We start from the raw sequence: 21,869 nt of genomic DNA, 5'->3' as shown, positions 1-21,869 counted from the left end.
ATTATCCATATTAAAGGAGTAAAGTTTTACAAATTATTTTTTTTTTTTTACACCTTTATGCATATTCAAAAAATGTGTATATATATATATATATATTTTTTTTTTTTTTTTTTTGTGCATAAATATTTTTTACTTTAATCTAATTTTAGTTGGTCTAAAACTAATAAGATTTTTTCATTATAGAATATAACTTTTTTTTTTTTTATTTTAATTTTTTATATAATAGCTTATTAAATATTATTTTAAGATGATATTTATATATACGTTAACATATTAATAAAAAGAATATAAAATAAAATAAAAATAATTCAAGCACACATTTTAAAATATGACAAAACTATTTAAAGTAATGATAACGATTCAAAATGTAAAAAAAAAAAAAAATACATAAAATTGTTTAACAAGAAATATAAAAGAAATAATCAATAAAAATAATTATTTCTAAAAATTTAATTGAAATTTTATAAGGGTAATACTTCATATATCTTTTTATAAAATTTCAAAATACCATTAGTCTTTTGTATAAAATATAACGTATAATTTAATTGAAAATTTTTATTTTCTGTTTTTTGTTAATATTATTAATAATAAATATAGGTTAATTTGTATTAGCAGAGTATATTTTTGTTTTTTGAAGTATTATATGAGGATAGTACTTTCATTACTTTATTCATAATTTTTTTAAACTTTTTTAAAAAAAAAAAATATGAAATATGATTTTATTACAGTTAACAGTTATTGGTTACCTAAATACAGGAAAAACATCATTAATTAATTCTATTATGAATAATGATATTGTCTATAATTATACACATACAGACATGCCTATGTAAAAAAAAAAGAATAAAAAATAATATTACATATATATATATATTCTTATTGAATATTATAAAATAATTACTTAAAATTTTAAAGGATATATTATAAAGTACACAAGGATAAAAATAAAAGTTTTTGTGTTGAAATAGAAGATACTTGTCTTGAAACGGATATAAACCGTTTCACTAATATGTTAAGAAAAGAGAGTATGTTTTTTTTTTTTTACATAAAATTTATTAGATAAAAATTTAAAAATATATACATATATATATATTTTTTTTTTTATTTAAATAAGTATTTATAAATGTTTTTAATTTCATTTCATTGTGATTTTGAAAACTTTTATTTAAAATAATCATATAAATGAAAATGAAAATAATATTTATTTAATATTTTTGAATATATATATATTTATTGATAGTTTTCTATCTTAACAATTATAAAAATAAATTTTACAGTAACAGCGAAAAAGGATAGTTTGAAAAACCCCATATTCAGTTACTTTGAAAATCCATCTATTCCTTTTAGTAAAGATGATCCTTATAATTCAATTAGTTATGGTTAGTTATTTTTATTAATATTATTAAAATTATAAAATTACTTATAACGTTTTTATAATTATATATAAATTTTATAGGAAGGATGGCTTATTTTTTAGTTTTTGATCTTTCTAATGCATCTACATTTGATTATGTAAAAATGATTTATTTAAAAATGGCCAGTATATATGATAAATATTATGTAAGATAAATTAAAGATATAATTCATTTTACTCTATAAAATTTTATTTTCTATTTCTTATTAAGTTTTTATCTAATTAAGTTTTATTATTTGTTTATTTACTTTTTAATTATTTTATTTTCATTTTTTTTTTTTTCTTTTAGACATTAAAACCATTTATATCTCTTGTAGGAAATAAGTGTGGTTATTGTTTGATTGAAATAAAGCTCATATATATATTTTTATATATTTCACATTATTATTTTTATGTTTTTATTAGATTTAGTAAAGGAAGATAATGAATTAATTAGACAAGCAGAAAATTTCGCGTAAGATGTGAATATTTTTTATGAAGTACATAAATATTAAAAAAATTGCATTTTCTATAACTGAAAAATATAAATATATAATTTTATATATATATGTTTTTTTTTTTAATTAATAAAAAGTACTGAAAATATGGTGCAGTTGTGGTTAACTTCTGCTCATACAGGAAAAAATGTAAAAAAGGTTAAAAAAATAAAATAATTTTTTTTTTTGCCTTCATATACCTTTATAAAGTATTAACAAAAATAAAATTTATTTTATATTTTTTAGTTATTCCTTCATATGGTTAATATGGTTTATAACAATACTAATTTATGGAAATATGACATAGAAGAAGTATTTAAAGAATAAAATAAAATAAATACAATTAAAAGATTATTTATTGAATAATAATTTTTTTTAATAAAATTGTAATTTTGTGTCATTTTTTTAAGCTTTTTTTATTTTTTTTTATTTTTTTTTATTCTTTTATATATTATTCAATTATTTTTAACTTTAAAATACATATATATGTATATTTTTTTTTAGTCTGGATCTGAATCATCCGAAAGTTAATATTAACAACACTTTGTGAAGATATTAAATATTCTCATATTTTTAAATTTGTTAAATATCATAATAAATATATTATTTCCTTTTTTTTATTTATTAAAAATTAATATATTTTAAGAATTTTTTGAATTGAATTTGTGTGTGAATCTATATACGAAAAAAAAATTATTCTTAGTATTTATATATATTTCACTTTTCTTTTGTTTTTTTATATTTTTAAAAATTTTATTTCTCTTTTTTATATTCTTTATGTTTTTGTTTCAATGATATAAATTTTAAAATAATTTTCTTCTTAAAAATATTTCTCGTTATATATATTTATTTTTTTTATTTAATTTTTTTTTTTCCTTATAAAATTTCATAAAAAAAGTTTATTTTAAAAATTTTTTTTTCAAAATAAAAAAAAAAAATTTACATTTAACAATAACAATTATATAATTATAAAAAAAAAAAATATCTTATGATCAAAAAATGAATATAATAAAAACATAAAATAATTTATTTTTATTTAATTTTTTTTGTTTTCGTTTAAAATGTGGATAAATAAAATTGGAAATAAAAGCGCCTCATTCATAAATCATAAACATTTTCATCCAGGTATTTATTAAAACATAATTTAATATATATAAATATGTATATACAACATAACTAAATAATTTTTTATGAATTTGTAGGAAATATAAAGAATTTAGAAAGAGTTTGGATAGCTGAAGAAAATGAAAGAAAAAGGAAAGAAGAAGAAGAAAAATATTTAAAAAAAAGAGAAGAGCAATATAAAATATATATTTTAAAAAAACAATTAAGAAAAAATGAAGAAGAAAGTAAAAATTGCTTACATAATATTATATATGATATAAATAAAGAAAGTAAAACAGATAATAAATCAAAAATACATCCAACTGAAAATATAAATAAAAAAAATGAAAATATTAGAAATAATAATGATGAAAATGTAAAACATAAATTAATTATAAAATCAAAATATAATGAAGATATTTTTTTAAAAAATCATAAATCTGTATATGGTTCGTATTATGATAAAGAAAAAAGAAAATGGGGATATAAATGTTGCAAAAACATTAATAAGAATTCATCATGTACTAACAATATTTATGATAATATAAAAATAAATAAGGAAAATATGTATGTTATAAAAGACTTAAAAAAAAAAAAAAAAAAGAAAAAGAAAAAGAAAAAAAATTATAGTGTTGATAACAGTATAACAGCTGCTTTGAACAAGATATTATAACTTTTTTTAATTTAATTATTAAATTATTATAATTCATGCTTATTTTTTCTTATAAACATAATAGCACAATTATTTATTTTTTTTTTTTTTGAAGTGTAAACATAAAATATTAAACAAATTATGATGCCCATTTTATTATTTATTTGTACAAAGTTGTATTTATGAATTATTTCAATAAAATCAATACTAAAAAAAATTTTATAAAAAATTACCACCTATGAAATATAAATGTCTTTTTTATTTATGTATACATAATATGTACATATAATATTAAATGAAAATAAGGTAACTAAATAGAAGAAAATATACAAATTTATTATTATATATTTAAAATAATTCTTGGGGGTGGAATATAAATAAAATATTTAAAAAAAATATTTTTTCATAAGTATAATTGTAAAAATGAATATGCCAACCTATAAAAATACATAAAAAAATATAGGAGATAATAAAGAAAATAAGTTATTAATTCATAAAATCAATTTTGCTAATTTTTTCTAATTGTTATTTTATATATCTCAAATAATATATTTAATTTATATTAAAAAAGTTATTGAACAAAAAAAAAAAAAAAAAAAATAAAATAAAATAAAAAAAAATAATAAATAATGAAAAAAAAAATATAAAATTTAAGAGAATATTAAAAATAAAAATGTTGATGTAATAAATCTTTTATAAAAAAAATATTAAACAAAAATCTATAAAATGGATGTTCATATATTATGTTCTTGTTATTTTAAAATATTTAATAATGTTGCTATTTCTTTAAAGTGCATTGCTTTTCTGGCTTTTGTATTATTTTCTCGTTAGTTACTAAACCCTATATAAAAAAATAAATTTACATAAATAATAAAAGATTCATAAGCATTAATATTGAAATTAAAAAATATAAATATATTTTTTAAATAACTTTTATAATTTATAGATATTTTAAATTAAACTTTTTATTATAAATTAATTTATTTTACTACATATCTTTATTATAAGATTTCACATGTATATATATATTTATATTTGAGATAACTTTATTTTATAATATATACAAATAAATTACTGTAGTAATTTATTCATGCAGCTTCCATTATTATTTTTTTTTTTTTTTATTTTACTTTAGCTCTTCTGATATAGTTAACTATTTCTGTTGCAGTATTGTCAGTTAATTTAATATCAAAATCTTCGTCATATATAACAGTTGAGCTATCATTTGATAAAAATATATCTTCATCTAATTTATGCCAATGACTAAATTGAATATCATAAATTACATTACCAGAACATTTTGATCTTAATTCTTCGGCAAATTTAAAAGAATTAAACAGAGGTAAATATGCATCAATACAATATAAAAAATATCCATCTTTTATTTCTTCTGACAATATAGTACATCTTCTTTTTAATAAAACATTGTATACTTTACCTAATACACTACTTTCACAAGTTAAATTTAGCCTTAACATTGGCTCAAAAATTCTTAGCTTATTTTGTTGCATAGAATTTAAACAAGTTTCTTTCATTAAAGCAATGATATTACCTGGATTTATTTTTTCTTCTAAATCTTCCTCTTTTGTATTTATATCTTCAAATATTTCTTCATTAAATGATTCATCGATTATTAATCCTTCAATTATAAATAAAACACCTCTATAAAAAATATAAATATATATAATTATGTATAATATTAATTTTTCGAACCATATATATAAACTTTTCAATATATTATTAATGTGTTTTTATCTCGTTTATTTTATTTTATTTTATTTTTATTTTTTTTTTTTTTACCTGATTGGTTCTTGTGCTATTGGTCCATATTTTGATGCTAGTTTGAAACCAAGACATAAATTATTTAAGTAAATATTTATATCATTATTTGTATCAGATAAATATGTATCAACAAAGCATCGCTGGTTAATTATATTTTTATATTTCTCATTTGTTAAGATATTGTCAAGTATATATTCATTATTTTTTTTTTTACTATAATATTTTTTTATGTATAATAATGTGATACTTCCATTTTGCACACAAATATCCCATAGTTGTAAATGATAATTTTTATTTTTTTTTAAAAAACTCACCTTTTCATTATTATTATCTTTTGCTAAATTTTCTTTTTCTTCTCTTTTCTCTGAATCACTCATTATTGATTCATTTATATTTTCTTCAATTAAATCTTTATAATTAACTTTGTCAGAAAAACATAAATCGTTTACACATTTCTCTAAATTAATTAAACATTGTTTATACAAAAAATGCTCATTTTTGTTGGAAAAATCCACTTTATTATAATTTAAAAAGCAAGGAGAAATACATCTATTTTCTAATATAGTTTGTATATTGGAATAATGTTTATCAAAAAAATGCAATATATTTTCAGGCATATTTAAAACACTCAAAAAAACATAAAATGAATTATTATTTAGTTTATTACATATGGTATTATGATTGTAATTAAATAATATATTTAAAAAATGATTATCTTTTTCTAAACATATATTTTTAAAAAAGTTATTTGAACTATTACTACTTTCCATTTTTAAAGAATTAATATTCTTCTCTTTAAGCATATTATTTTTCTCTTTGCTTGTATTGTTACTATTATCATCTTCTATAATTTTATAATTTTCTTTAGTTATATCATCATTTATGAAATGTTCTGAATGCTTAAATTGATTTGAATTTTGTATTTTTAAATAATAATTATATAAACCTTTTAAATTATCATGGATTTTATTTTTTTTTCTTTTTACTTTTATATAACTATCATTAATACCCTCTCTAACAGAAATATTAGCATCTGATGTCTTTATTTCTATATTACTGTATATATTAACAAAATCTGAGAGGCATTTCTGCATATGTATTTCACCACAAAACTTCAAAATATATTCTCCTCTTTCATTAAAATCTATATCTATTGATGTATCACATGTGTATAGTAAAATTAAGCCATATAGAAATTTGTTCATATCTTGAATATTTTTAGGTTCTACTATTGTATGTAATATGGTTGAGCATGTATCAGTAAAAGGTAAAATAAAAGAATCAATATTTTTTTGATTTGATAATGTGACATTTTTATTTAAAAATATGCATTCATTATTCATTAAAAATATATTATATTCTTTTTTACTTCTTTTATTTTTAATTAAATTCATTAAGGTATTGGACAAATATTGTAAATCTTCCCCATCAACATTTCCAAGGTTGTTAACAAAATGCTCATCAGTACTTTTTATTTGATTATTTCTTTTAAAAATATTTTCTGATTCATTCAGAATTTGTTTATTAAAATTATTATGTGTATTTTCATAAGAATATTCTCTTTTTTCTTTTTCATTAGAATCATTATAACATTTGGAGTTTTTGCTTACATTACTACTTACAATAATTTCTTTTTCTAAAAAATTTATTTGATTTGTTTTATTATTTTCATAATCTTCTTTTATTAAAGAAAGATATACAGCAACAATGTTACCTGCATATGCTTCATTAATTGATAAAAGATCTCCTCCCATACATATATATATCTTTTTAACTACAGTCTTAATACTTTTTCCGCATATATATAAAATCATATCCTGATATAGAATTCCTGAATAAATTCTACAAATAGCTAAAAAGGTGTTCTTATCGTAAAATCCTTTGAATCCAACTAAAGTATTATTTTGCAGATTTGCGCAAATATATTTAGATATATAGATAACAGTAAAATCATCGGTAGAACAGTTAATTATATTTCTATATATTTCTTTATTATATAAAGAAGGGAAAATTTTAAAAAGTCTATTCTCATCTATTTTTTTTGGTGATGGAAATATTTCAATACATGCATTAAAAATAGACCTTGAAAAATTTAAAAATTTTGACATAATTTGTGTTAAAATAAAAGTATTGTTTTCAATATTATTTTGTTTATTCTTTTTCATAAAGGAATCAGAAATATTTAATTCTAAACATAAATTCTTTATCTTCTCATCATCTCTATTTATAATTGTAATATCATAAATTTTCCACAGGAAATCAAGAACAACTAAGGAAAACAAATTTTTTTTTTTTTTTTTTATGTTATTATTGGATGAATATGCATCGTTTGGAATTTTTAAAATTTTTTTTTCTTTCATATTAAAATAATATTGATTCCACATGTATTTCTTAATTTTATCAACATTACTAAGATTTATATTCATTTTTTTACAAAATAAAAAAGAAAAAGTGTTCATATCAACGCACCAACTATGTATGCTACTACATAGTAATACATTTCCTTTTGTTGGTGAATAAGAATGTTTCTCTAATTCAGAAGTTTCTATACTATCATTATTCATATTTTCTTCAATATATAGTTGATAAATATAAGCATTTACTTGTTCAATTATATTATTTATATGCTCATATGCACTAATACTATCCATATTCTTATTTGTTATTAATTTATCAATTTTATTAATAACTAAAATACTTTTTATCATTTCTTTCCAAGTCTGTCTTAAAACAATTTTTGTTTGACTGCATATACCCTCTATACAATCAATAAGTATTAATGATCCATCACATATTCTAATGCAAGTTGATACTTCAGAGGAAAAATCTACATGACCAGGTGTATCAATTATATTTATTAAATAAGTCTTATTTTTTCCCATAATTTTATCATCACTTTTTTTTTTTTCAACATCATTATAATTTTTTTTTTTTTCATCTGTTAATTTATTTTCACTATTGTTCGTACTTTCCTTATTTATATTATCATCATTATTTGCACCACCTTCATTTTGAGAATTACTTTTACTATTGTCTCTATCAATAAACATTTCATTTAAATAATTTTCATTGTATATATATGTTAAAAGAATACTCGAACTTTTCATAGTGATTTGCCGCTTTTGTTCATCTTCTCTATTATCTAAATACTTTACCTTACCTATGTTTTTATCACTAATTATTTTATTATAACTAATTAAATTATCAACCAAAGTAGTTTTCCCATGATCTACATGAGCTAAAATGCAAATGTTACGAATTCTCTCATTTCCGTTTAAATTTTTTATAATATCCATTATAATAAATTTTCAAAAAGATTAAAGAAAAACTAACAAAAAAAAAAATATATAGAAAAAAAAAAAAAAAGTAATAAAATATGTATAGAAGAAACAGAAAAATATATTTATTTTAAAATTGTTTATAATATATATATATACTAAAGAAAAAAAAAAATTAGACTATATAAAATTTAAAAATATTATTTTATTCAAAACTAGAAATAAAAAAAATGATTATAAAAAATAATTCTTTATAAATAGCATATCATAAATCCTAAATTTATAATATTAACAAAAAAAAAAAAATTCTTAAATTCTATATATTAGTACTTTTTAATTTTTAATAAAATTAATACATGTATATATATATATATATATACATATTTTTTACTTAAATATAAAGATACTTAAAATTTCTTTATAGATAAACATATGTATAATTTTTTTAACACAAACATGATGTTCAAAATATTATTCTAATTAAAAACTTTTTTTTTAGATAATATCATATTTATATTATTTAAAAAATGTAATTTTTTTAAAAATAAAAAATACAAAAACTCATAAGCATATGCATCAATTTATGCACATTAATATAAATATATATATATATACATAAATACATACATGTGTATTTAAATGTTAAATATAATAAATCCAAAAAAAAATAAAATCAATAGTAAAAAATATTAAAAAAATTTATTTTTAGTCATAATTTTTTTTTCTTCAGTTACCTAAAATGTTTAAAAAAAAGGAAAAATTCATAATATTAATCTAAATGATTATTTTTCATTTTTTTAAAAATATATTTTTTTTAATTTATGCAAAGGCGAAATATTTAATACTCAATGATTAGTTTTATTAAATACTTTACTATTTTTTTTTTATACTTTTTTGTCATATTTTTAAACAAAAAAAAACTATGAAAAAAAAAATAATAAATATTTCTGATTTTAATTTAATTTTTTTAAATAACCATTATTTAATTTTTTCTAGGTTGAAAAAGACTATTGGATACTTTATCTGTTGCATTATAATAACATCATAAAGAAAAAAATGAACTCAAAATTTTGAATAAATATAAAAATTTGTTTTGAAATAATCAATTAATTATAAAATTAAGTTAATATTAAATTATATAAAAGTATAAGATTCTTTTTTTAATTATACAATATAAAAAAAAAAAATTCTAAAGTATTTAATTTATAAATTAAAAAAAATAACAAAAAAAAAAAAAAAAAAAAAAATACATATAATTAAACATATATATGCATAAATATATATGCCATATTTTATTACCAAAAAAAAAAAAAAGAAAAAATTTAAAACATGACGAATATACGACTATAAAAATAGTTTAACATAAAAATTATATATACAAAAATATTAAATATAATAATATATTTAAATATTACTCTTCAATATCAAACGTTTCTGTTTGGTTACTTCTCTTTGTCTTTTCTTTTGTAAAATTTTTTTATTTTTACCATCCTAACGAAAAAAAAAAAAAAAAAATATTTAGTATATAAAAGTATACATTTAAATTAATTTATTTTAAAAATAAAAAAAAAACAATTATATTACATTTATAAGCTTATTTAAATAATCATTATTTAGGTTGTGCATATTTAAATTGTATTTTGAATATTTTTCAATGACTGTTGTATTATCATCTATATATATTTCAATGCAGTCATATATATATTCATAATAATTAAAAATATTTTTTTTTTCTTCTCTTTTTTCATCTTCTATCTTATTTTCTTTAATATTTTCATCTTCATTCAAATCATGTAACCTGTAAAAGTAAAATAGAAGATTTGAGAAATAAAAAAATTTTAAAACAAAGATGGTACATAAATAATATATAAACAATATAGAAGTATGTTACACACATATAATATATTTAAATAAATTGAAATATTATATAAATGTATGAATACAACTTAACAGTTAAATATATAAAATAAAAATTCTTTAAAGAAATACAAATATGTGTAACAAGTATATATTTCTATTTTTTATTTATTTATCATTTATTTTATTTTTTTTATTTACTTTGACGTATCTATATTGTAATGTTTTATTAAATTATGTGTTAATTTATTTAATAAAACTATTACAAAACATTTAATTTTATTTAAATTTAAATTAACTAACGAAAAATTTTCACTTTCATTATTGATTTCATCATCATTAGTTAAATTCCTTATATCCTCATTAAGTGAACAAATAGAATCTTGATTGTACTTAAAATTTTCCATATCACTGTTAAAATTTATGGTTGATGAAATAATATAGTACACTTTATTTATATCATGAATTAATAATGTTATTTCACTATATGTAGTATAATTTATATATGATATAAGATATATTAAAATTTGTAAATATAAAAATACAAAATAGTTAATATAAGAGTATTCATCCATTATCATATTATGCTGTAAAAGGTAATTATACTTTTCTTTAACTTTTTTCAGAAATTTTATTTTATTATAATTTTCTTCGGAACTACTAATATTTGAAGTATCATCTGATGTGAAATTTTTTTCTTTTTTCATATTGGTACTTTTTGATAAGTTTTGTTTGCTTTCTTTACATTTTTTTTTTTTGTTTCTTTTTTTATCCTCTTTATTATTTATTGTAGAAGAATTAGAAGCATTTTCGTGTGATTCATTTAAGATCTCTTGTTGATCGTCAGTTAATTTAATGTAGTTATTAATAATATGTGAGTAAATATTCTTGATTTGACAAATTTCAACTATAACACTTTTACTATTGATATTATTATTATATTTATTATTTACATCTCTTATAAAATTTTTGATTTTATCGTATAAAATAAAATGACAAGCGTGTTCAATTTCTTTTAGTATAACTTTTAGATATTTCATTTTAAATTTTTTATTAGGCAAATTGTCATATATATCTAGTAGACTTTTAAAGAAGGATGGTTCCATTTTACTAAATAAAAATAATCTATTTATATTATTGCTATATGTTTTATCACACATGCAATTGTTTTCAATTATATAAAATAACATGTATTGTAAGCATTCAGCTAAATTATTTAAAAAGTTAGAATTTTCTTTTTCTATAATACAATTAATAACTTTTTCACTTCGTAATTTAAGCTTCAAATCCGTTGAAAAACATAAGCAGAAAATACTTGGAGATATTTTACTGCTTTGTATAAAACCTTCTTTATATAAGTGATATAATATTTGAACTCCTATATTTTTGATAAAATTTAATTCTTCATCAGTACAATCAATATACATATATTTATTTACCATTAATATATCAATTATTTTTTGTGTAAATAAGGAAGCTACTAACAATACATGAATGATATCCTTATTTTGTGAATTTAACATATCTTTATTATTTTTCCTATTCATTAAGTTTTCATTTTCTTGTTCATCATTATTTCTTTCTTTTTTTTTTCCCCCCCCCATCACATTATCATCTTTTTTGTCTATTTCTTTTTCATTTTTTTCTATTTCTTCATCATCTACATATTCTACTTCTGTTTCCTTTTCTTCTAACAACTCTTCCCTTTTTACTTTTTCTTCTTTTCCTTTTTTTTTTTCTCTCAAAATTTCATCACATCGTTCATTACCATTAGTACTAACTATTTTAGGATTCAAATAATCTGAGCTAGGTGTATCGTTGTAAGAATCTATTGATCTATTTTTTTCATCACATGTAATTTGCTCATCGCTAAATCCTTTGTTTTTTAATTTTTTCTTATTTTTTTTTATACTTTTTCTTTTTTTTTTAATATTATTGTTACTATTTTTTGTATTCTTCTGATGAACTAAAGAAATATTGCCATTTTTACTATTACCTAAAGAGTTTTTAACACTCAATTTTTTTTCATTAGTGTTATATTTTTTGTATTGGGAAATAAAAATATTATTTTTATTACTTAAAAAATGTTCATATGTTTTAATTAATTGAAGAAGAGTATATAATAAGCTCCTTTGTAAGGTGGCATTAGAGCTATTGATACAATAAAAAAAAACATTTCTTAACTTTAAATCATTGATAAAATGAGAATTATAATAATTAGATAAAATTTTATTCAAACAATGAAGAAAAAAACATTTACATTTTATATCATTGGACAAATAGAACATATCTATTAACAAATTTACCAGAATCAAGGATAAATTATAAAACTTATAGTTGCATATATCTACAAATTTTTCTATTTTTTGAACACTTATTTTTTTTTTTATTATTTCAGAGATAATTTCATTTTTTAATTTCAAAATATTCCATTTTTTAATATAGTTTACTTGTTTATTATATATAAACTCGAAATATAAAATACCATTACTATAAATTTTGACATTTTTTATAATATCTGATAACTTTATATATTTTATATTATTATTTTCACTGAAATTATTTGATTTTATAGAATAAAAATGATCATTTTCTTTTTTATTTGAATTATTTTTTTTATTCTCTTTTAAGTTTTTTATTTGAATATGAACATTTTCATCTACATCTTCTAAATAGACATCATTAATAATTATTTTATTCATATTTATAAATTCTAGCATAATGGAGATAAACCATGCATATTTATTGATATTTAATATATCATCTTGTGTTATTGAAAACATTTCAAAAATGTGCTTTTTATATTTATCTAAATAACAAATAAATTCTTCATATTTGATATCTATAAGGTTATCAATAAAATAATTATTGGGATGATCCTCATTATTTTCATTATTATTATTATTATCATTTTCGTTGTATCCAATATCTTTATTATTTTTTATTTTATCGTAATATAACTGACATAAATTATGTTTTATATTTTGTTTTTCTTCATGCTTCATAAAATAAAATTCTCTTACAAAATCATTTAATTGTAGAATGTAATTATTGATAAGGAAACATAATTTATATTTATGCAATTTTATAAAACAGTCTTCAATATAATTTTTAAAATAAACAAAATTACAAAAAATATATGTATGTAATGTGCATAGTAAGTGAATATAGGATCTAGAAATAAAAATATTATTATGATATATTAAAGAATTATTAAAGTTTACCTTTTTAAATTGTAATTTTAGTTGCAAATCGTATTTACAATAAGGAATAATAGAAGACAATAATTCACAAACATCTTTTGATACGTCATTGTTATATATATATGGATAGAAAAAATTTACATATTTAATAAATAAACTTGGAATTATTTCAATAATAATATTAAAAATATTCATAATTTTTTTTGTTTCATTTTCAAGGACATTATTTCTTCTACTTTTTATAAATAAGCAAATTAAGTTATATATCCATACTTCTAAAATATATTTTATACTTTTTTTATTTAACACTTCTAAATGCTTGTAAAAACTATTCATATATATATTATAAATATTATTTTTTGTAATTATTAAATTATTGTCTTTATTTATTTCTTTATTTTCTTCATCTTCTTCATCAAAATAATCATTATTCTTATTCGCAATTTTATAGTTAGAATCATTCTTATTTCCATTTGCATTTTCATTTTTTTTAAATTTCTTTGTATTTTTTTCTAAATTATTTTTATTCAATACTTCATTTATAAAATCAAACTTGTCTTCATATTTTTTTATATTTTTATCAATATGTGCAAGCATTTTATTTACTATATTTATATTGTGTTTATTTTTCATAACATATAGTAAATGAATAAATAAAGTGTACATATTTTTTTCTATTTTTATATATTTGTTTGAATCTTCTTCTATATCAACTGATTGACTATCTTCTGATTCAGTACTATTAATTAAAGATTCATTCAAATTTTCATTGATATTTTCTTTCTTAGTTGAAGGTGAAGACAGTAATACATTTTTGTCTTCTTTCACAGCTTTTATAAAAACGTTTATAAAAAATATTTCCACTAATATCTCTAATATTATATTTTTCATTGTATCATTATCAAATGTAGAAACATATCTTTCCATTAAATCATTTAATATTAAAATGTTGTCATTGATACAATTCTGTTTATTTTTCTTATAATTTATATCATTTCTTTTTTCTTCTATAAATTTATTATCAGTTATATTATCCTCATTATTATTATCATTATATTTTTTTACATAAATATTAAAATAAATAATATATTTTAATATTTTTACACTAATAATTCTTACACTAATCTTTATATCTTTTGAACATCTTTTAATAGAATCAATTATATCCTTAGTAATATATTCATTTAAATCAACTGACTTATTATATGAGTTAAAATTAATATTTTTATTTAATTCACTACAAGGTTTTTCGTAATCATTTTTATTAGTAAATTTTTCATCAGTACTGTCAAACTCTTCCTTATTTTTACTATCTTTATCATTTATACAATTATTTATTTCAAAACATTCATTTAACTCTGGGTGTAGGGATTGATTTTTGGGGGAACAACTAAGTTCATCCAACTGTTTATCTTTTTTTCTTTTATTATTATTGATTAATAACCCTATCTCTAAAAAATTCTTACAAAAATTATAAAAAATATAAAGAGTGTACTCACGAACCTTTAAATAGTTATCTGTTAAGCATGATAATAAAATATTTTGTGTTTGTTTGCATTTAAGATATAAATAATTATCGTTTATAATATTATTGATTATAGAAATACTATAATACCTTAGATTTTTATTACTATTTTCATATAGTATATAAAATAATTGACTAAATGCCAAATAGAAAAAATCATAAAAAAAAAAATAGAGGTAAAGTTTCCATATAGAATTTATATATATATCAAAATTGTATGTGTAACTAAATGAAAGAAATATTTCATCTTTTTTTTTTGCATTTTTAAATTCATAAATTAAAAAATCATTTAATTTTTTTAAATGATTTATTTTTTTCTCCTTTTCTAATTTTTTTTTTTTTGTAGAGATACCGGATTTTTTTTTTTTTTGCAATGATTTATGTTTTGAATCCAAATTAACCTCTTCATTTTCATTTATAAGTGTAAAATCATTATATAGAAGCAATATGTATGAGTAAACATTATTTTTGTCTTTATCTATATCTTCAATTAACCTATTCTTATTCAAATGTATTAATATGTAGTAATAATATATAACAAAAACTTTTAAATTGCTAATAAATTTTTCATAACTATAAAATCCTTTATTTTTTTCTTTTTTTTTTTTAAATTTTAAATTTAAAAAACTATTATTTATTTGAGTTTCTTTTATAATAAAATGTTTGACTATGTTTTTTACTTTACAATTATCGCAATCATAATCTATTATACATGAAATGTTTTTTTTATTTATTATTGATATATTTTCTTCTTTACTGTTATTAATATTATTATTATTATTATTGCTTTTATCTTCATACTCTTTTTTATATGGTAAGAATAAATTTTTATCAAAATATTCGTTCTCCTCATAAATATTATTTTCTATATTTAATTTATTAAAGTCTTTATATATACATGTAAAATGATAAATACTTTCACATTGTAAACATCGAAAACATTTTTCCTTTTTTTTTGTTTCATTACAGCACTTAATAAATTTTTGTACTTCATTAAAATTAGTGATATTCTTTTCTTCATTTAAAATTTTATTTAAATCAGTACAGACATTATTATTCTTTTCTTTTTCTTCTTTTTCATTTTTACCTTCAATATCTTTAAATTCATTGAAAGGATTTTTGGAAAATTCGCTAAAATTATTAATATGAAAAAGTGGTTTTATAAATTTATTTTTATTTAGCTCTTTATTGAAATTATACAGTAAGTGAAAACATGAGTAATTTATATAATTATAAATATTAAATATATATTTAAAAATATATCTTAATATAAATAAGCAAGTTTCTTTTATATTATTTTCATTTTTTTTATTTATGATATCAAGGAATATATGAATAATGTTTTTTATAAATAGTGTGCTTATACTAAATAGAGGGTTATCACAGCATTTAATTAAATCTAAAACAAAATACTGTAAAATTATTTTTGCATTCTTATTATTTTCATATAAAATTTTTTCTATTATTTCTATTAAAATATAGTTTATTATGCTATTTAACCTTTTGAAATTTATTCTCATTATAAAATTATTGAAATTTTCATCAGAATTTTCGTTAGACTCATTTCCTATTTTATTTGAATTTTTTTTTTTTATAGATTTATCCTCATATTTTACTATATTCATGGATTTCTTTTTGTTTAAATCTCTTTTATTTTTAATTTTTAGTGATAAATTTAATTCTTCTGTTTTATTTAAATCATCATATTCAAAACTATTATCATAATTTATTTTATTATTTTTCTTTGTTCTTAATGAATATTTTTTTTCTACAATATTTTTTTCTTTATTTGTGTAATTACTTTTAGGAGAGTATATTTTATTTTTTTTTTTTTTTTTTTTTATATTATTTTGAAAATTATCATCATCCTCTTTATTTATACTATTTTTATCATTATTTTCATCTTCACTAGTAAATAAGCTTAAATTAAAAGACTCATTTGATAAATTGGACATTTTCTCATTGTCGCTATTTTCTTGATTTTCTACTTTATATTCTTCATCATCATCATTATTTTTTTTTTTCTTCTTTTTATTTTTTTTTTTTTCCTGTAATAATAAAAACTTATTTTTTAAATCATCGCTATACAAAGAAAATGATTCCGCAATTTTTATGAAAAAAAAAGTCATAAGATGAATATAAGTAGAGTTAATCTGGTTGTTTTTAAAATTCATTTTGTTATATTTAAAATTAATATTACTTATATTTAACAGTAAGTTATCTATAATATATTTTTTAAAATTTTTTTTGTTATCATTTTTAAACACTTTTAGTAATAAATTAATAGAGTTAACAATAATGTTTTGTACATTATAATGAATTTGAAAAGAGAGTAAACACAAATCTATTAAGTTAACTAATACAGTATCATATTTTTCAACATATATATAAATATCATATATATATAATAAGCATTTTTCATATATAAAATTTAGCTGAATTAAAAAACTTTCGTGAATATCGTAGAACTCTATTACTCTATTTTTAACTTCATTTTGGCATAACTTTATTATTATATTTTTCAAATTTATTTTTAAATTAAAAAGAACCTTTTCATTTAATTCATCAGTATTTAGATATTTTTTAAAAGAATCGAAATTCAATAAAATTAAGTACAGTAAAATATTATAATGGCCAAATATTATATCATTTATAATTTCATTATTAGAATTATTATATTTTTTACTTTTCTTTCTTGAAAATGAATTTTTTTCTAATAACTCATTTGATTTTTCTTTGTCTTCGTCAGAATATACTTGTTTCTTTTCATTTTTTCTATAACTTATATCTCTGCTTAAAAATTCTTTTGAATTTGAAAAAATTTTATCAAATAAAATTTCTATTTTCTTAGTTTTATCATAAATTATATTTTTATCATTCTTTAAGCAATCTTCTATAGATATAATTAGTTTCTTCATTTTTCTGTTTTTGTTTAAATCATTAGAATTTAAATTTAAAAACAATTCAATATTTTCTTCAAAAATAATGCTTAGGTTATTATTCTTCTTAGGATATGTTTGATCATTTGTATTTTCATTTATTATTGAATTATTATCATTTTCAGTTGATGATTTTAAGTTGTCTTTTTTACATGGTGAAGAAGAAAATTTTATTATGTTGTAATCATTCAGTAATAGTTCGTCATTTTTTTCCTTATTTTTTAATGTGACTAACCTTTTATCCACTTCATTTTCTTCCTTATTATAATTGATAATTGAGATTGAATTAAAATATTCATTTTTATTCATTTGATCTCTTTTATTTAATTCTCTCTCTTGTATTTTATTCATCTCATTTAATTGCTTTATATTATTTAATTGATTTATCTCATTTAAATTATTTATATTATTCATTTTATTTATTTCATTTAATTGATTTATATTATTTAATTGATTTATATTAACTAAATTATTTATATTATTTATTTTATTTATCTCATTTAATTGATTTATATTATCTATATTATTTATTTTACTTATCTCATTTAATTGATTTATCTCATTTAAATTATTTATATTATTTATTTTACTTATCTCGCTTAATTGATTTATCTCATTTAAATTATTTATATTATTTAAATGATTTATTTTACTTATCTCATTTAATTGATTTATATGATTTAGTTGATTTATCTCACTTAAATTATTCGGATCAGTTATATTGTCTAGTAAATCAATTTGATATTTTTCATTTATTCCATCTATTAGAATTGTATTAACATTGAAATTTTTACCTAAACTTATATTTTCTTTATTTATATTTACTAATTCATTAATTTTTGTATTTTCTTCAACTTCATTTTCATTAGTCAAATGGCTACTTATATTTTGATTTATTTTATTTAAATTTTCTATACTTTTTCTATCTTCATAAGTTCCTTGTAAATTTACATTTTTATTATAATGATTATCAGTGTAATTAAATATATAAAAGTTATTCAAATTATTATTATCTATATTATTACATAAAGTAGGTGTGATATTATTTAGCATCTTATAATTTTTATGTTGACTTTTATAAGCTAACTTCAATAAATCTATTTGGCCTATTAAGTGATCATTAATTTCATTATTATTATTACTATCTAAGTTGATACTGTATACTTCTTTATTAATTAAGAAATCATTTGATGTGTTTTTATTTAAAGATTGACATAATTCACCAATATTTTCTTTAAATATAAAGCAATCATTTTTCTTTTGACATTGATTTGTATTTTCCATGAAATATTTAAAATTATTTTGAAAATTGTTGTCATCATATTGATCTTTGATTAGCATATTTCGTGATATACTTTCAATTGAAGGATTATATATATTTATTTGATCATTATTTAAATTTAAAACTTTTTTATTTTTCTGATAGTATCTTTCGTTATTATCTGTGTATTTTCTTTTATTTTCTAAATTTTGAGATTTTAATATCTTAATTGCTATTTCTTCTGATGTTTTACAGTTTTCTAAATTTTCAATATTGATATTATACGAATTTGCCACATTTATTGCATTTTGAGATAAGTTTAATTCATTCTCTAAATTGCTATTTATCCCATCTTTATTTATGTTGCAAAAAATAAAATCCTCATCTATATTTGCATGAACATATTTAGAATTATTTAAACCAGCAGTAGTAGGAATAATGCTTCTAAACATATTGAATTATATAAAAGTAAAAAAAAAAAATTTGTAAAAAAAAAAATTATATATTATGATGCCATCTCTATATGTATCTATCTCACATTATTTTACGATTTTTTTTTTTTTTTTTTAAATTAATAATCTTGTATAATTTCTAGATGATAATAAAATAATGTATTTTCAAAGATTTGAGATAAAACAATGAAATTATTAAAAATATATAAAAAAGAAAAAAAAATTATATATATGTATATATATGGAAACTAAAATATATTTATTATTTCTTAAAATATTCTCTTTTTATTTTTTTTAATAGGTAAGTTATTTAGAATTAAAAATACAAAAAATAAAATAATATTTTTATTTATTCTTAATTTAATGAAAAATAGACGTTATAAATACATGATAAAAAAAAAAAAAAGATATATATGTAGATTTAAAATATGCAAATTAAAAATAAAATATTTAAATTTTTAATTATTAAAGGATACTATAAAGTAAAACAAAGCATACATTTATTTCAAAAGTGTTAAAGAAAGAAGAATAGAATTTTAGTACTTCAAACTTATACAAATATAAGTGTTCAATAAAAAAAAAGAAAAAAAAAAATTTGTATTAAAATGCCAAAATATTAAAATTAGGACAAAAAAAAAAAAAAAAAAAAAAAATATATATATATATATATATATATATATATATATATATATATAATAAATAATTAAATAGTAGATGCATAAAAAATAAATAAATGAAAAATATAACTAAAAAAAGAAAATTATTTTTAATAAACAGGACAATAAAATGAGATAAATAACAAAGAAAAAAAAATAATATGTTTTTATTTGAAAATAAATAAAATTTTAACAGTATTCTTTTTAATCATATACATTTAAGTATAAGATTTAATTATATAATCCAAAATTTGAACAAAAAATTATAGTAATTTTTTAAATTTTACAAATTTTTGAGATTATATAAAAAATGTAAAAAGCTTCTAAGTTTTTTTATTATTATATATACCAGAAAAAAAAAGGAATTTGTGATAAATGTATAATAATTTTTAATATGATATTATAAAGTTATTTAAAAGGTTTTTATTTGCAATTTAAAGAGATATATATTTTTGCCATATTTTTAATATGAAGATTTAAATTTACTATTTATATAATTTTTTAGTTGTATTTACACTAATATAAAAATATTAGGAAAATATTATATTTTTAAGTTCATTATTTTATGTAATTCATTAGTTATTTTAAACTCAAATTCCTCACTATAAATCATCTCATGTAACTTGAAAATGCCTATACATATTTTTAAAAATATTTCATAAAGAAATTAATATCACCTTCTTATTTTGTATATGCTTCTATATAAAAATTATAACATCACAAACATATTTATTTACAGCCTTTATTAATATGTGTGTGTAATTTTTTTGTTAAATTTTTTTTATATAAATTTTTAATAGTATTTTTCAATAATTATCTATATATATATTATATATCCTTTTTTAAGAACTTTGTTTTCTTTAATCACTTCAATATATTAATAAATTTATTGTTTTTGAAAACAAATATATAAAAACAAATTAAGAAAATCTTTATTATTATTATAACTAAAGTAGTTTTGAAGAGTCAAATATAGGATGCTCTTTTTTTTCTTTTTTTTTGATGATATAATAATTTATTATTACTAAAGTATTTATTATAAATAATGTAAAATAAAATAAGAGTTATATATTATTATAACATGTATATAATTTATTAAAGAATTATAGTTAATTGTATCTCGAAATCTTATATATATGTGTTAGTGGAAATTATAAAATTATATATTGGAAAAACCTAAAATTTTATCTTTTAGCTAAATTTTTATAATGAGAAGCAATTAGTGAAAAAAAAATTTCAATTTTTTACATTCACTAATATATTTATTACT

General features: G+C 17.1%; 4 protein-coding genes across 4 annotated transcripts; 2 read left to right on the top strand and 2 right to left on the bottom strand.

Annotated features, from left to right (window-relative positions):
• Positions 1-713: 713 nt before the first annotated feature.
• PRELSG_1249800 (GTPase, putative) lies at positions 714-2,421 on the top strand (the record flags this gene model as incomplete). Its single annotated transcript, XM_028678307.1, has 9 exons — positions 714-829; positions 916-1,025; positions 1,278-1,379; positions 1,457-1,560; positions 1,704-1,743; positions 1,820-1,868; positions 1,989-2,049; positions 2,137-2,202; positions 2,395-2,421. 9 exons carry the CDS (start codon positions 714-716, stop codon positions 2,419-2,421), a joined length of 675 nt encoding a protein of 224 aa, XP_028534610.1.
• A 530-nt stretch (positions 2,422-2,951) lies between these two features.
• On the top strand, positions 2,952-3,667 carry PRELSG_1249700 (step II splicing factor, putative; the record flags this gene model as incomplete). Its single annotated transcript, XM_028678306.1, has 2 exons — positions 2,952-3,015; positions 3,093-3,667. 2 exons carry the CDS (start codon positions 2,952-2,954, stop codon positions 3,665-3,667), a joined length of 639 nt encoding a protein of 212 aa, XP_028534609.1.
• Positions 3,668-4,424: 757 nt separating this feature from the next.
• PRELSG_1249600 (elongation factor Tu, putative) lies at positions 4,425-8,724 on the bottom strand (the record flags this gene model as incomplete). The annotated part of the gene is made up of 3 exons (XM_028678305.1): positions 4,425-4,487; positions 4,777-5,308; positions 5,447-8,724. 3 exons carry the CDS (start codon positions 8,722-8,724, stop codon positions 4,425-4,427), a joined length of 3,873 nt encoding a protein of 1,290 aa, XP_028534608.1.
• Positions 8,725-10,110: 1,386 nt separating this feature from the next.
• PRELSG_1249500 (conserved Plasmodium membrane protein, unknown function) lies at positions 10,111-19,943 on the bottom strand (the record flags this gene model as incomplete). Its single annotated transcript, XM_028678304.1, has 3 exons — positions 10,111-10,197; positions 10,291-10,504; positions 10,765-19,943. The coding sequence occupies 3 exons, from the start codon at positions 19,941-19,943 to the stop codon at positions 10,111-10,113; spliced, it is 9,480 nt and encodes a 3,159-aa protein (XP_028534607.1).
• Positions 19,944-21,869: the final 1,926 nt, after the last annotated feature.

The sequence above is a fragment of the Plasmodium relictum genome (genome assembly GCF_900005765.1).
Source record: "Plasmodium relictum strain SGS1 genome assembly, chromosome: 12".
In the NCBI taxonomy this organism is placed as follows: Eukaryota; Apicomplexa; class Aconoidasida; order Haemosporida; family Plasmodiidae; genus Plasmodium; species Plasmodium relictum.
This window is presented reverse-complemented; position numbering and strand designations above follow the sequence as displayed.